Source organism: Diabrotica virgifera, chromosome 9 (assembly GCF_917563875.1).
Source record: "Diabrotica virgifera virgifera chromosome 9, PGI_DIABVI_V3a".
Classification (NCBI taxonomy): domain Eukaryota; kingdom Metazoa; phylum Arthropoda; class Insecta; order Coleoptera; family Chrysomelidae; genus Diabrotica; species Diabrotica virgifera.
Window position 1 is genome coordinate 64,874,032 of NC_065451.1, and position 16,241 is coordinate 64,890,272.

The following is a 16,241-nucleotide window of genomic DNA, read 5'->3' on the forward strand; positions in this document are numbered from 1 at the left end:
TAGGAGATGGTACATGTAAAAGGAATAGAAATCAATTACCTTTAAAATGTGCTAATGTATAATGTTGTACGACTTCTTTTAAAGAGGTTATCTCTTTCAAAACTTTATACGTTTAACGAGTTTTTATATTTTTTACTATTATTTTTTAAATTTCCCATTTTAATTTTTGTTTCTACATTTAGGTATATATTATATAATAAAGAAGAAAGCTTATTCTGTTTACTTTAAAATGGTGTATTATAAAAAATTCTAGGATTAATTTTAAATAAGATATGCTTTTTCAAAATGTAATAAGTACTTGCAACGATTTTTGATTTTAGGATTATTTTTTAAATTCCTCATTATAACTTTTTTATGTGATTGTGTGTTATGATTGAATCTTATTTTTTATAGGTAATACTTTGGATCCACTTGACTCGACCGGGCAAACTTCTAAATATGGATTAATTCCAATATTTACTGTCAAAGCTCCTGCACCACAAGCTTTGCTTGAAAAAATAGCATGTAAATGTACCAAAGGATGTACAAAAAACTGCGCTTGTAGGAAGATAGGAATTAGTTGTTCAATATTCTGCAAAGGGTGCATGTGCATTGGTACTAATTAGTGGGAACTCTAAGATAACTGAGGTGTCAGAGGAAGATATTGAAGCTAATGCTAACGAAGAGATGGACTTTGATTTTGAAATTTTTTTAAATGTTAACTTTTAAATAATTTTAACTAAAGTGATGTTTTCTAAGACTAATGTTTATGTAATTTTTGTAAAAGAAATAATTTTAAATAATACAGGTAAAAAAATATCAAAGAATTACTCGGTGTCCATTACATATTTAAATAGAGATGATACACCATTTTAAAGAACAGAAAGTAAGCCCTCTTTATTGAGCAATATATAGTATATTCATGTACAAGAAAAAAAAGTTATAATGGGAAAATTCAAAAAAATTCGTAAAAAATGTATAAAATAATATTTTTTTATATTAGGTATTATATAATATATATTAATATATTATATTATATGTACCATATATAATATAATAATATTATTTTATTTTTAAATTATATTATAAAGAATCGTTAACAGTATAAAAGCTTGAAAAACCATAATCTCTTTAAAAAAAGTCGTACAACGTTATACAGTAGACCGTTTTAAAGGTAATTGATTTCTATTCGTATTACGTGTACCACTGAATATACCTAAAGTTACGTAGAAAAAAGTTACAGAACAATATTTGCGAAATAACAAGGAAAATTGCCCAAAAATGCTGTGAGTTTCGAACTTTGAAAAATCATATTTCGAAAACTATGAGCTCTGATTACCTCTACTAAACAACATTTTAAAGAAAAAATATGTACTGTAAAAGTATAAAGTATGAACTTGTAATCTTAAAAATTATTGATGACATTAATTCTTCAATAAAATCCATATTAATAAAGGATGTAGGCATCCATGCTAATTATAATTGAATAGGTCCTTTCAAAAACAACATAATATTAAGTCCATATTTGGAGTAAAATGACTTGACACCACAATAATTTTAAAATTGAAATCAACCATTCCGCACGAAAATAATGCAAGTTATTGTTTAATAGTACATTATATACCGCGGGACTGAAGTAGTACATTTAATCCTGAAGGTAAAGTTTATGGCCCGACCGCAGGGAGGGCCATAATTTACCTGAAGGATTAAATGTACTTCAGTCGCAAGGTATATACGATACTTTTCGTACTTCCGGTATGATTTTATTAATTATTTCAATAATTTCAATCAGTTTTTTCTCTCTTCAACTCATTTAATAAACTGTCTTTAAAATAAGTTACCATAGTAACATTGCGTTGTGACAGTTATAATTTAGAAACATTGTCATTACTAGTGTCATTGTAAAGAAACATTGTTATTGATAATTATTGGTATCATGAGTGAAGAAGGTGTATCTGATATTGATAAAAGAGCAGCCGAAGTAGGTGAAGAATTGTTACCACCGAAATCTAGAAAACTATACGAGCAGCAGTACGATGCTTTTAAAAAGTGGTGCCGCTTAAAAAATGTGAGACAACCTACTGAAAATGCGCTGTTAGTCTACTTCGATGATAAATCAAAAGCGGTTTGTGCCTCAACTCTCTGGGCACATTACTCAATGCTGAAATCGGTTATTAACATTAGAGAAGATATTGATATAAGTAAATTTCCAAAATTATTAGCTTTTTTGAAGAGAAGAAATGAGGGATTTAAGCCAAAGAAGTCAAGAATTCTCACGTCTGAGCAGGTAGATCAGTTCTTACGGGAGGCTCCGGATGATAAATATTTAATGCTTAAGGTAAATTTGGAAATTTGTTTATATTCAGAAATTTTAAGAAATCAATTTTTTTGTAGGTTGCACTTATTTTGGGCGTTGCGGGAGCTTGTCGTGGAAAAGAGTTGGTTGATTTAGAAATCGACGATGTGAGAGATTTGGGCGATTCCTTCCTAATTGCGATTAGAAACACCAAAAATAAAATTGACCGAAATTTTGTGATCAAAAATTCAGAAAACAGTGCCATCAGTTTTGTGGCGATATTTCGGAAATATGTGGCATTGCGAAAGACATGGACAACTCATTCAAAATTTTTTGTTCAATACATCAACAAAGAATGTACTACGCGAGTAGTAGGAAAAAACATGTTTGGTACAATTCCACGGCAAATAGCAGCTTTCTTGAAATTAGAAAATGCGACGTCTTATACGGGACATTGTTTTAGACGCACATCTGCGTCTTTGTTAGCTGATTCGGGAGCAACAATAGACGTGCTGAAGAGACATGGAGGATGGAAATCCTCCAACGTGGCCGAGGGATATATTGAATCGTCTATTAAAAATAAACAAAAAATTTCAGATAAAATATTTGGTCAAGTCGCCGATTCGTCCACTATAGTTATGCCACAGTCCTCATTCTCGCTTCCTGTTTCCGCAGGATCTTCGAAACAAACACCAGTTCAATATGAAAAGGACCTATCTGTTACTCGTCAGTTACCTGCTGCATTAACCCAGGAAAGACTGGTCAATATGACGAACTGTCACAATATTAATTTGAATATTAACGTTAATTACCATTCTAATTAATTATATTTTTCAATAAAATATCCCTTAAATTCGTTTGTTTGTGATTTAATCGTTCCGGGAGTTTCGTCAATATTTAATCCCGGAGGGATTAAATGTGACACTTTAGTACCTGTCACAAGGGAGTGAAGTTGTCACTTTAGGCCCGGAAGTACGAAAAATATTGTATGGCAGGTCTGTATGTTTTCGGTTAGTTCGAAAAACAATGATTGTCGTTATCCATAACAATGAATTTAAAACATATAAAATTTATGTTTTAAATTCACTAACATTGATATGAATAAGGACATACATTGTTAATATTTTATAATATTATTATAGGTACCTACATAATATATGAGTTTCTATGTATTTTGACTTTTTCTTGCTGAAAATAAAGATATTTTCTTAATTTTCTTATTTTTATTGTTTTTTTGTCTTTCAGAAACATGCATTTATAACCCATAATACTTTTTTAAATATAAAATATTACCTCAAATTACTCAACTACACACACCGGCAAAATTAGCCGAACACCTTAAAAATGGGACATGTTTGATATCTTGAATTTCCTAAACCACTGGTCCGATTTGAGTGATTCTTTTAGTATGTTATAGCCGTATTATTTAAGAATATCATTGTAATAATATTGTTGCTAGACAGTTAAATATCATTTTATACCGGGTGTACCAATCATACTGTGTTTTTTCTTAAAGTTTGGAACACCCTGTGGAATATTCTAGAATATGTAAAATATTAAAATTAATACTTGATTGTAGACTTACGCTTTCTTAGCATTTTCCTTTTTGATTCATTTACTTATGTAAGATAATAAAAAACTTATGTGCGTTAACAACTATCCATGTTTTTCATCAATAAAACGTCATAGTAGGGGAGGAAATTATACGAAATTTGCAGTTACTCGAGCGTTATGGGGACCTATTGGATTGTGAAGAGTATGTGACAAAATCAGAAAAAGGTTAAGTTAAGTTTTCCATAAAGTGGGGAACTATTCATTTTTTAATTTAATTTTCCATTTGAAACAATCATTTTTCTCCGATTATAGCGCTATCTATCCATAATTCGAATAAATGTGTCGAATAAAAGTTGTTTATTTTTACGTAAAAAATCTAAATCTGCAATAAAAATTGGAGGCTCCTATTTCATATTTTAAATTAAATCCCCCACCCCACCTCCGTGGGGGCTCGTGATACCCCACGGAGAGGGGTGGGGGGTAAATTAAAAATTTTAAATACGAACCCTGCGATATTTCGCGAAATGAACATCAGATCGTAAAACTGCAAAATACACCTATTCAATATTTTTCAAAAATCTACCGAATGGCACCAAACACGACCCCCCACGGAGGTGGGGTGAGGGGTTACTTTAAAATATTAAATAGGAGCCCCCAATTTTTATTGCAGATTTGGATCCTTGACGTAAAAATAAGCAACTTTTATTCGCAACATTTTTTCCAATTATGGATAGATGGCGCTATAATAGGAAAAAACGATTGGTGGAAATGGAAAATTAAATTAAAAAATGGAGAGTCCCACACTTTATGGAAAATTTAACTTAACTTTTTTTGGTTTTAGCACCCACTCTTCACAATCCAATAGGTCCCCATACCGCTCGAGTAACTGCAAATTTAGCATACTTCCCTCCCCTACTATGAGGATTTATTGATAAAAAGCATGATTAGTTGTTAAAGCACATAACTTTTTTATTTTCCAACATAAGCAAATGCATCAAAAAAGAAAATGTTAAGAAAGCCTAAGCCTACAATCGAGATTTAATTTTAATATTTTATTTATGCTAGAATATTCTACAGGGTGTTCCGAACTTTAAGAAAAAAACACAGTGTGATTGTAACACCCGGTATAAAATGACATTTATCTGTCTAGCAACAATATCATTACACCGATATTTTTAACTAATAAGGCTATAACGACACCTGATATGAAAAACATTGTAACTCACTTTTGCTTAGTTTGCAGGAGAGCGATTTAAAGAAATTTCCAAAACATTTTATTTTTTTACTGTGTCAGCTTATATATTTCTTGTAATGTTCTTAATCCATATTTTATAACTTTTTCTTAGCTTTTCACTTTTACATATCACATTGTTGTCAACATTACTGGTCCTGATTTAGGTCGAGTTACAATAGCAAATTTTTTCAGAATTTTAGGTGAAGATCATTGTAAGTGGTTCATACAATGATATTTCAACACAGTATGTTTCTTTGGTTAGGTGCATATAAATTGTAACTAATCAGTAAATATCGAAATAAAGAGATTATAATTAATTTGTTTTATTGGTTTTACTTGAAACGTGATTTTTTTACTCAGACAAGTAGTATTTAAGAATTTACGTCATACATACTAACAAGTAGTAGGTAAATAAAATAATATCTTTTAGATTTATTTATTACAAAATGAACATTTACAAATTATAAAACAGTTTATATTCTATTAAAAAATAAACAAAGTTAACCCCTAGCAAACTTTTATTCAGAGTCATCATCCGAATATTCAGTTTGTTGAGAGTGAGGAAGATTTAACTAAAAACTGCAATATTGCTCTGGCATAGCTTTACTAGAGCACAAAGCAACAAGATCTTTATATTTTGAGGTTGTTATGGACAGTAACCTATTATATTCTAAAGGAATTTGTACTTCCCATAAATCGTGAAAATTTTTATTCCTGGATTTGGTAGCCCTTTTGCTCGATTTTGGTTTGCATTCTAAGTTTATAAACGATAATAATTGATCAGAAATAAGATCGTACTAAAAACTAATAATATCTGGTTGTTCTTTATATTATATTTTTAAGTATTGTATTTTCGACCAGAAAACTTGGCGTTTATCTATATCTAAATCCCAATTCGGTATTTTCTTTAACATTGATTTAAAGTCCAAGATGTCATTTTGACTTAGTTCTTTCAAATCGTATGGTTTTCCTGTGACTTTAGCACACCTTATCAGTGTATACCACTGTTGTGTTACATAAACAACTTGGTTCTTTTTTCCTCGCTCAATAAGGGCGTGCATTGAATCACCCTCAGATTGAGAGTGGCCCACCTCAAAAAACGTGTGTGTAATAATAATATTCATGATCTTAGCTGCATAAATATACATCAAAAATATTATTCGATTTCGATTTTGTCCTACACAACAATCTGAATAAAATCTAAACTCTAATGCTCCATGAGCAACTTTTCTCTTAATAAAATGCATAACAATAACCCCTAACTGATGAAAAAAGGTTGATATAACTTAGTACCTACCTAATAATCTATATTAAACTGTTAAGGGGGCATGCGCAAAATCTTGGTCCAATGGAATTTAAATGCATTCATTTTTTTTTCGAATCCTGAGAAACGTAATAGGTAAGTATTTTTAAAAAAAAATTAAACGCAGAATGAAAGATTAGATTTTTACCGAGGGCCGAAAGTCTGAAAACATCTATAAAGTTTGTTTTAATAAGTTACATGGATGAAAAAAAAAGAGAAAATTTAGTGTGATTTCTAATTTCAAATATTTCATTCGAAAAAAACTTTTTGTTTATTCTAAGGGACTTTCGACCCTCGGTAATAATGTAGGTAATCTTTCATTTTGCGTCCAAATTTTGCAAAAATAATTATTAGTTTTCTCACTATTCAAAAAAAAAAAATAAATGTAACTGAATAGCATTGGATCGAGATTTTGAGCCTACCCGCCCCTTATGTTTCTCTTTAAAATTAAATTAGTTTATAATCAAGATTAGGTACCATCATTGTCTTTGAGATTTTTGTCTTTTATAGCTAAATAGAAAAAAATCCTCATTTTCCTTATTTAAAAAATTCGTAGCACAATAATTGTGTTAATATTCACTAAATTTAACACAGCACGTTTATTTTTAGATATGTTTACATTAACACACGAACCAGTAGCTATACAAGAACTAAAAGTTTAACAGTCATTACCCAGAAATTTCGACAAATTCTCAAGTTCTGCAATCTTGCATTTTGCAAATATATTCCTGTCAATAATCAACACTGCGAAATGAGTCATAATAACATTGTAAGAACAGGATACTATTTCGTTCAGTGATCGTTATCCCTACAAAATGTTAAGTATTGGATGTAAACACATGGTAAATTGACTTACAATGTTTTTCATCGTAATATTCCACTACCTTGCTTTCTTGTATCACAACTTACAATGCAGTTATAAAAACTTACTCAATAAATGTTTCGAGAAAAACATTGTATCCCATGTTACAATGTTTTAGTAAAAAATTTTCATCAATAATAAAAATTTTTAAAATTGTAACATTGGTTACAACGTTTTTTCCACCCAGTGATCAAAAATTTGCACTTACAATGAGGTTATTTTGTTAAATAACTTTATAATTACATAAGATAGGATAAAAGTTCTTAGACCAAATTGAAGGTTATCGTTTATAGATGCTATTTAAGCCATAGTTGAAAAACATTGTAAGTGGAGATACAATGTTTTTCATATCAGGTGTCGATAACATACTAAAAAAATCACTCAAATCGGACAACAGGTTTAGGAAATTCGCGACATCAAACATATCCCATTTTTAAGGTGTTCGGGTAATTTTGCCGGTGTGTGTATTAATGGAACAATTTTTGTTTCCTGAAAAATTTATATAATTGTGACATGTATTGTTTTCGAAATGACCGATTCAATTATAATATTATAACCAGATCCTGGAAGCTCGTAATTCTATTGGATTATACAATAAAATCAGTTTTTTATTCATAAATAATATTATTTTTGTACATTTTTATTAGGTTATAAGTATGACGAATTTGTCAGTTGTCACTTTAGAAGTGACGTCACTGTTCTTTTAGTATTTTGTTTTCAGTTGTCAGTGTCTATGTGACGTCACGGTTCCTTTGAGATTTTGCTAGCGTCATAAAGTTAGCGAAACGGTTTTTTCAAAGTCGTTATTTTGACTTCTGCCATAGCTCAAATAATTGCACCTCGTTTGCGGATAATTGAACCATTCAAAATTTCATTTGCGGAATTTCCGTTTTCGAGATATAAGCAAATCAAAAGTGGAGATTTCGGCGCAGCGCTAAAAATAAATGTCGATTTTCAGGGTATAAAATGCCGTAAAGTCACTAAATGACCATATCACCTAATTGCACCTCGTTTGTGGATTATGAATAAACTGGTTTTACTTGAAAATTGTGAAAATTGAAAATGTTATAAAGGAAAAACGATATTAATGTTGGTTGCCTATACTATAGGGGCAAAGGAATGCCAGAATAATTTTCACTTTTGGTAAACCTAAACTGTAAGGCTAAAAGTAGTATGTACCATAACCATAGTCAAAATAACTCCTCCTGACTTAAAGGTAATCCCTCCATTCGAAATTTCATTTGCGGATTTTCCGTTTTCGAGATATAACCAAATAAAAAGTTGAGATTTCGAATAAATTTTCATTTTCTGGGTATAAAAAGCCGTAAAATTGATAAATAACCATATCACCTAATTGCTCCTCGTTTGCGGATTATAAATAAACTGGCTTTAATTGAAAATAATGAAAATTGAAAATTTTATAAAGAAAAACGACATTAACGTCGGTTGTGGTTGCCTACACTGTAGGGGCAAGGCAAAGGAATTATTATTCATAGTAGTGATGTTGATTATAGTTACTTTCGAGGATTCGTTACAAATCGTTACTTTTGTATAAAGTAATCATTTACAGCAGTGGCGTGCGGTGACATTTTCGGAAGAGGAAGCGATTCAATAAGGGTTTAACAAATATTTTCTTACGAGGGTCGAGATCAAAACATATACCTACTTAATAGGTGTATACCTAATGTATTACCTGTTAACTTATATCGACTAAAAACAAGAACTACAAAAAATTAGGTATAGTGTTTAACCCAGTCTGAGAGACATGCACACGCCTTGAGAATGAGATTCGGGTGATACAAATTCATTGAGGCAAGGAGGATTTACTCTTATAAGCGGGCGTCACTCCATCCCGCTCCAATGCTTCATACTATCCACTTCCCCTCCGATAGCACTCTGATGCGCTATATGGGCTCTCTATCAGCATAGTGCTTATTATGTGGGGGTCCTGGATACAAGGACTCACAAACGAAATCCTACCCCGATCAATGCAGGTTAGTGACTCTAGTGACTTGGTATATCGTACATCTAGTGACTTATCATCGATCTGTACTGCTTGCTCAGGGTCGAGTCCCTGCTCCAGGCTTGGTTTCTTTAAACTTAAAAAGAAGAGTTCTATTCAAAATTGTTTTTATATTCCGATTTCGAATCACCTTCCATAACACACAACTTTCAACAATATGACACTTATTTATTTATACTTGAGTCCTATTCTCTTATCAACCAATGCAAATTTTTTGTCGATAACATCGTCGTAAAATTTTGGATTTTCTGATAATTGTTTAATAAATGCACTCTTTTTCAATGGATAATAGAGCTTGGAAAGTCTGTGTTCACTTGTAAAATTTATTGTAAAACTTTTGATGCGTTTTAATACTGAAAAACTTCGTTCAACTGATGCACTTGTAGCTGGGATAGTTAGTATACCTACTACTTAATTCACACAACTTGCCCACTTCACACAGAGACTGATTTAAACCAGTAGTTTTCAAAAAATTCAACCGATTCCTAAGTATTTCTTTATCACTAATTTCAGGTGTTTTATAAATGACATTTAACTGAGAATGCAAAGCTAGATTATCAAAAAAAATCATAATTTAATCGTACTGAATTAAATAGATACATACCTCTGTGGAAGATTTTAATGAATTATAATTAGACATATTAAAATTACATAATTCTACATATTTTTATTTCTTTAAAATTTTCAAAGTGATAATTCATTTGTTGTAGAATATTATCAAAAATTTCGATGTATAATCGTCGATCGTCTCTCTTTCGCCGAAAATATCAATCATCATTATTTTTCTTTTAGGTTCGAAGCCCATATTTTCAGCTTTATCCCAAATATTTTTAAACAGCTAATTTTCTTAATCATCATAAGTCATCAAATTGTCTTATACAAAATGCAATGTCACTTGACATCGTCTGTAAAATGTCGTAGGTACTATAAAATATCAGTAAAAGGAAAAATCTCAAAATTTCAAATAAAATATTAGTAAAAATATTAAGCAAAAAATTGAAATCGAGCCATTTGTACCTAAATACCTACCCCTTATAGCAGCAGTAACAGACTCCGATCTCGTTTTCGAATCGGAAGCGGTCGGACGAGCGCTTCCAGGCGTATCAAAATTCGCGTGAAAGAAACATGACTAGCGAGTGAGGTTATTAAACCTTGACCAATTTTTGAACGGGACAAATGCATGACAAGCAGCGATTTTGAGATGCGCTTCCGTCAGGACCGGACTGAATCGTTTAATTGTGTGCTTATTTGAGACCGTTCGTATGCGATCAAATTTTAATAATGTTTCAATGCCTATTAGTTACATAATAGATTACTTAGATTAGGGAAACATTGTTGATAATTAAATACTAATTAATAATATATGTATTTTCTTATATGGAAGTATAGGGAAGCACCGCTTCCCCCGCTTCCATGGACCGCACGCCTCTGATTTACAGTTACAGTATTCGTTACTTTGGATTACTATGATTACTTTTGTATTTGAGTACCGGTAATCATATCGAGAATCGTATTTCTCAGTAGGTAGATATTTTGTATAGGTATTTCGATATAACAACGACCTTCATCGATCTGTTTAAGGGATAAATCGTTACTTTTGTATAAAGTAATCATTTACAGTATTCGTTACTTTGATTACTATATGATTACTTTTGTTACTTTTGTATTCGAGTACCGATAATCATATCGAGAATCGTATTTCTCAGTAGGAAGGTATTTTGTATAGGTATTCTGTCACATCCTTAAAACGCTTCATACCGATAACGATATTCCATAACACTCGTAAAATACCGGTCCCGTCCGTTAAGGCCGCGTCTCACCATCAAATAATCTGATCAAACAGTTTGAGCAAACTTGACGTACTTGAGGAAGTACGTCAAAGTGACGTCACAATTGCAGTTTTTTTGAAATTCTAAAAATCTGTGCTCTCACTATCAGTCTAGTTTGATCAAATTTTTTGTATTGAGTTGTCTAACTTGTTTGTACTTTATTTAAAATTAAAATCCACAATGAACACTCAGGATGTGACGTCACTAACTGTCACTTTCAGTTTGCTCAAACCAGTTTGATCAAATTATTTGATGGTGGGACGCGGTCTTTACTCGCTAGGATACGATTGGTATTTTTTTATAGAAAGTAATCAATTGTACTGGTTGTAGATACAATAGTAGTTACCCGCTCTGATACGATTGGTACAAAGTAACGAAGTAATCAAAGTAACGATTTGCCTCTCTGTATAGTAATCGGTACTTTCTGTATTCGTAAGTAACGAGTACTTTGTAACGAATAGTTACTTTTTCAACATCACTATATACACCATGGCCAGAATAATTTTCAGTTTTAACTTAACATATTTAATTTCTCCTGGTTTGAGGATTATGAATAAACCTGGTTTTAACTTAACTAAAAATCCGCTGTGTCTAGGTACACGCTAACGTGTACACAAATAAAAAAGTTACTGTCTATTAGGTAGGCTTACACCGGTCACGGATTAATAAAGAAACAAACGAATCGGCAGGTCGATTGTAATATTTTAGGTATACCAGTTAAGCGTAGACCTCGGGTGCGTAGAGGGTCAATATCTATTTAATTATTAATATAACTTAAGGAAAAATAATAAGATGGATAATAAAATGCAATGCACCCTTGTTAGAAATACCTTTCTTAGCAAAAACTTAATATGTACTAAATTAGAAGAGACTTCCTTGATAAAAGAACAATTAGGATTCACCCGCAAGTAATATTTTAAATACGAAAAAATATATAGATTAGTGCCGATTCGATATGCGGTCTACCATCCAATATGCGGTCTAGAGCAGAGTAGCTAATTCGTTATGTGGTCTATCATCATCATCAGTAGCTCGACAACCCTTTTTGGGTCCTGGCTTATTCTAAGAATTTCCTCCATTCTGTTCTGTTCCTTGCTTTGTTCTTCCAGTGGGTAATCTCAAGTGTTTTCAGATCTTGTTCCATGTATCTAAGTTTGGGTCTTCCCTTTGACCTTCTCCCTACTGGTGTTTGCGTCATTATATGTTTTGGTGTTTCGGTCTCCAACATCCGTTCAACATAGCCTATCCAGCGCAGACGTCCGATCTTTATGAATGTTATGACGTCAGATTCGTTGTATTCTGCGTATAGTTCAAAATTATATCTTCTGCGCCATACGTCATTTTCTTTCACTTCCTTATATATGTGTCTGAGGATTTTTCGTTCAAACCTACCTAATAAGTTCTCATCGCTTTTCGACAGTGTCCATGTCTCTGATCCATATATAAGGACCGGTTTTATCAGGGTTTTGTATATTTTGCATTTGGTTTTTCTCGTGATGTTGTTAGATCCTAGATGTTTAATTAGTCCATTATGTGGTCTATCACAGAGTAGTTATTTCGATATGCGGCCACCACTTAATAATGTTAATGCATTTAGTAAATTTTGCATCTACTCGTATATACAGTAGGGTGCAAATGAAAGGAATAAATTTGTTATTTCGTAAACCGATGACATATGGGAAAATCCCGAAAGAGGCCGATTTTTGTTTTTAAATTATATTTTGGCATACATATCATACTAGTGTCGTCATCCATCTGGGTGTGATGACGTAATCGATGATTTTTTTAAATGAGAATAGGGGGAATTTGGTGACATCGGCAGAACAAGTTTATGGCAAATCCTACATAACATAGGATTCAAATTTAAAAAAGCGCTTTGTGAAAGAAGTTCTGTTGTACACAAGAGAATTGAGTTTCTGAGAAAATATAACAAATTTAAAGAAAAAGAGTCAACTTTTGTATATTTAGACGAAACATGGATATTTTCTAAGGGTGCTACCAAGAGAATATGGCAAGATGACAACATAAAATCGATCAAGCATACTAGTGGAGAAGGGAAGCGACATATAATTCTGCACGCGGGACGGAAGACAGGATATATAAAAGGTGCTAATTTAATATTTTCGTCTACATAAAAAAAACAGTGACTATCATGACAATATGAACACGGAAATGTTTGTAAAATGGTTGCGTGAAAAACTTCTTCCTGGATTAAGTGAGCCCAGCGTAATTATTTTATACAATGCGCCTTACCATTCAGAAATACTAAACAAAAGTCCAGCAAATTCGTGGAATGTAGATAAAATTAAAGAATGGCTAACAAATGAACGCATATCTATTCCACAGCTTATATTAAAGTCTGAGTTGTTACGTTTGGCAAAAGAACATGCGAAACCAAAAATCTTTCTGGTGGTTCAAGTTATGGAAAGTTACGGGCATCAAGTTTTACATCTTCCACCACACCACTGCCAGTTTAATCCCATCGAAATTATATGGGGAACAGCAAAACAATATTACGACAACCATATTGGTCCTAGTGGTTATACTGACGAAGCGGTTTAAGAAACTTGGCGAGAAGCACTTTCAATTGCAACTCCAGAAGTATGGCGGAACTGTATATCCAAGTGCGAAAAATTAATTAAGGATTGGTGGATTCGTGAAAATAAAATTAACGAAATAAACCCAATCATAATAACAATTAACGGTGACCCCAGCGATGAAGATGATAGTGTGAACAATAAAGACTAAATCATTTTAGTAAAAAAAAATGATACGTATATTGACTTAATAATATTTAGGAGTTAACTTGAATATTTGATGTTTATATAATGCCCTGCTGTAGGACTTCCGGATTCTTTTCAAGGCGTGATCATTTTAGTAAGTGTGATTTGTTTGAAATTGAAAATATTTGTAGATATTGTAGTTACATACATATTATAATATTGTTTTTAATAATTTTTATTTACGGGAAAAATACCCCATTATACATAAAAACTATTAAATATACATAACTAACAAAGAAAACTTATTGACTATAGGCTGCATTGCGGCCGCTTTAATATATAACTTAAATTGATTGTGACTTTATATGAAACCGTTTTAGAGATTAAATTAAAACATCAACAATACAGCAACGTTTAGGCTTCTACCTTTTATAAGTTAGAATTTGTTTTATTTTTATTATATGGATATTCATGCAACAATTAAAATTAGGTATATTGATTTTTTGCTACGGGTAATGAACTGTTGTAAAGAATCATGAAGTTATATCGTTTAGGCTTGTGAGGCTATACAAAAACCTAAAATTTTAAATTACTTGATTTATATAAGAACACCCCCTCAAATAAAAAATGACTGCGCCAATGTGTAAATAGTCAAACTACAGCGGACCAGTCAATTCGTTAATTTCTTTCTTAATCCGTGACCGGTGTAAGCCTACCGAATAGACAGTAACTTTTTTATTTGTGTACACGTTAGCGTGTACCTAGACACAGCCGATTTTTAGTTAAGTTAAAACCAGGTTTATTCATAATCCTCAAACCAGGAGAAATTAAATGTCTTGAGTTAAAAGTGAAAATTATTCTGGCCATGGTGTATATAGTGATGTTGAAAAAGTAACTATTCGTTACAAAGTACTCGTTACTTACGAATACCGAAAGTACCGATTACTATACAGAGAGGCAAATCGTTACTTTGATTACTTCGTTACTTTGTACCAATCGTATCAGAGCGGGTAACGACTATTGTATCTACAACCAGTACACTTGATTACTTTCTATAAAAAAATACCAATCGTATCCTAGCGAGTAACGGACGGGACCGGTATTTTACGAGTGTTATGGAATATCGTTATCGGTATGAAGCGTTTTAAGGGTGTGACAGAATACCTATACAAAATACCTTCCTACTGAGAAATACGATTCTCGATATGATTATCGGTACTCGAATACAAAAGTAACAAAAGTACATAATCATATAGTAATCAAAGTAACGAATACTGTAAATGATTACTTTATACAAAAGTAACGATTTATCCCTTAAACAGATCGGTGAAGGTCGTTGTTATATCGAAATACCTATACAAAATATCTACCTACTGAGAAATACGATTCTCGATATGATTACCGGTACTCAAATACAAAAGTAATCATAGTAATCCAAAGTAACGAATACTGTAACTGTAAATGATTATACAAAAGTAACGATTTGTAACGAATCCTCGAAAGTAACTATTATCAACATCACTAATGAATAATAATTCCTTTGCATTGCAAATACAGTGTAGGCAACCACAACCGACGTTACTATCGTTTTTCTTTATAAAATTTTCAATTTTCATTATTTTCAATTAAAGCCAGTTTATTTATAATCCACAAACGAGGAGCAATTAGGTGATATGGTTATTTAGCAATTTTAAGGCTTTTTATACCCAGAAAATGAAAATTTATTCGAAATCTCAACTTTTTATTTGGTTATATCTCGAAAACGGAAAATCCGCAAATGAAATTTCCAATGGAGGGATTACCTTTAAGTCAGGAGTTATTTTGACTATGGTGCATACTACTTTTAGCCTTACAGTTTAGGTTTACCAAAAGTGAAAATTATTCTGGCATTCCTTTGCCCCTATAGTATAGGCAACCAACATTAATATCGTTTTTCCTTTATAACATTTTCAATTTTCACAATTTTCAAGTAAAACCAGTTTATTCACAATCCGCAAACGAGGTGCAATTAGGTGATATGGTCATTTAGTGACTTTACGGCATTTTATACCCTGAAAATCGACATTTATTTTTAGCGCTGCGCCGAAATCTCCACTTTTGATTTGCTTATATCTCGAAAACGGAAATTCCGCAAATGAAATTTGGAATGGTTCAATTATCCGCAAACGAGGTGTAATTATTTGAGCTATGGCAAAAGTCAAAATAACGACTTTGAAAAAACCGTTTCGCTAACTTTATGACGCTGATTTTGCTGCGGTGAGACAAACGTGTCATTCGCAGTCGCTTCTGTGTCTGCAGTGTTGGCAACCGTCGAGAAAGCTTTTCTCTCAACTTACCTTAAAAAATCCCACTTTTATGAAAAAATTCACTCCTCTTTACAAAATCGTTGATATGTTGAATTATTTCCAAATATTTTGATAATTTTAAATATTTTACAA

General features: G+C 31.9%; 1 protein-coding gene across 1 annotated transcript; it reads left to right on the forward strand.

Annotated features, from left to right (window-relative positions):
* The first annotated feature begins 13,240 nt into the window (after positions 1 to 13,240).
* Positions 13,241 to 13,642, forward strand: LOC126890967 (uncharacterized). Its single transcript, XM_050660148.1, has one exon. The coding sequence runs from the start codon at positions 13,241 to 13,243 to the stop codon at positions 13,640 to 13,642; it is 402 nt and encodes a 133-aa protein (XP_050516105.1).
* Positions 13,643 to 16,241: the final 2,599 nt, after the last annotated feature.

Excerpts from the sequence above, each read along its gene's own strand:
- LOC126890967 (XM_050660148.1), top strand. The coding sequence starts at position 13,241 with ATGAACACGGAAATGTTTGTAAAATGGTTGCGTGAAAAACTTCTTCCT.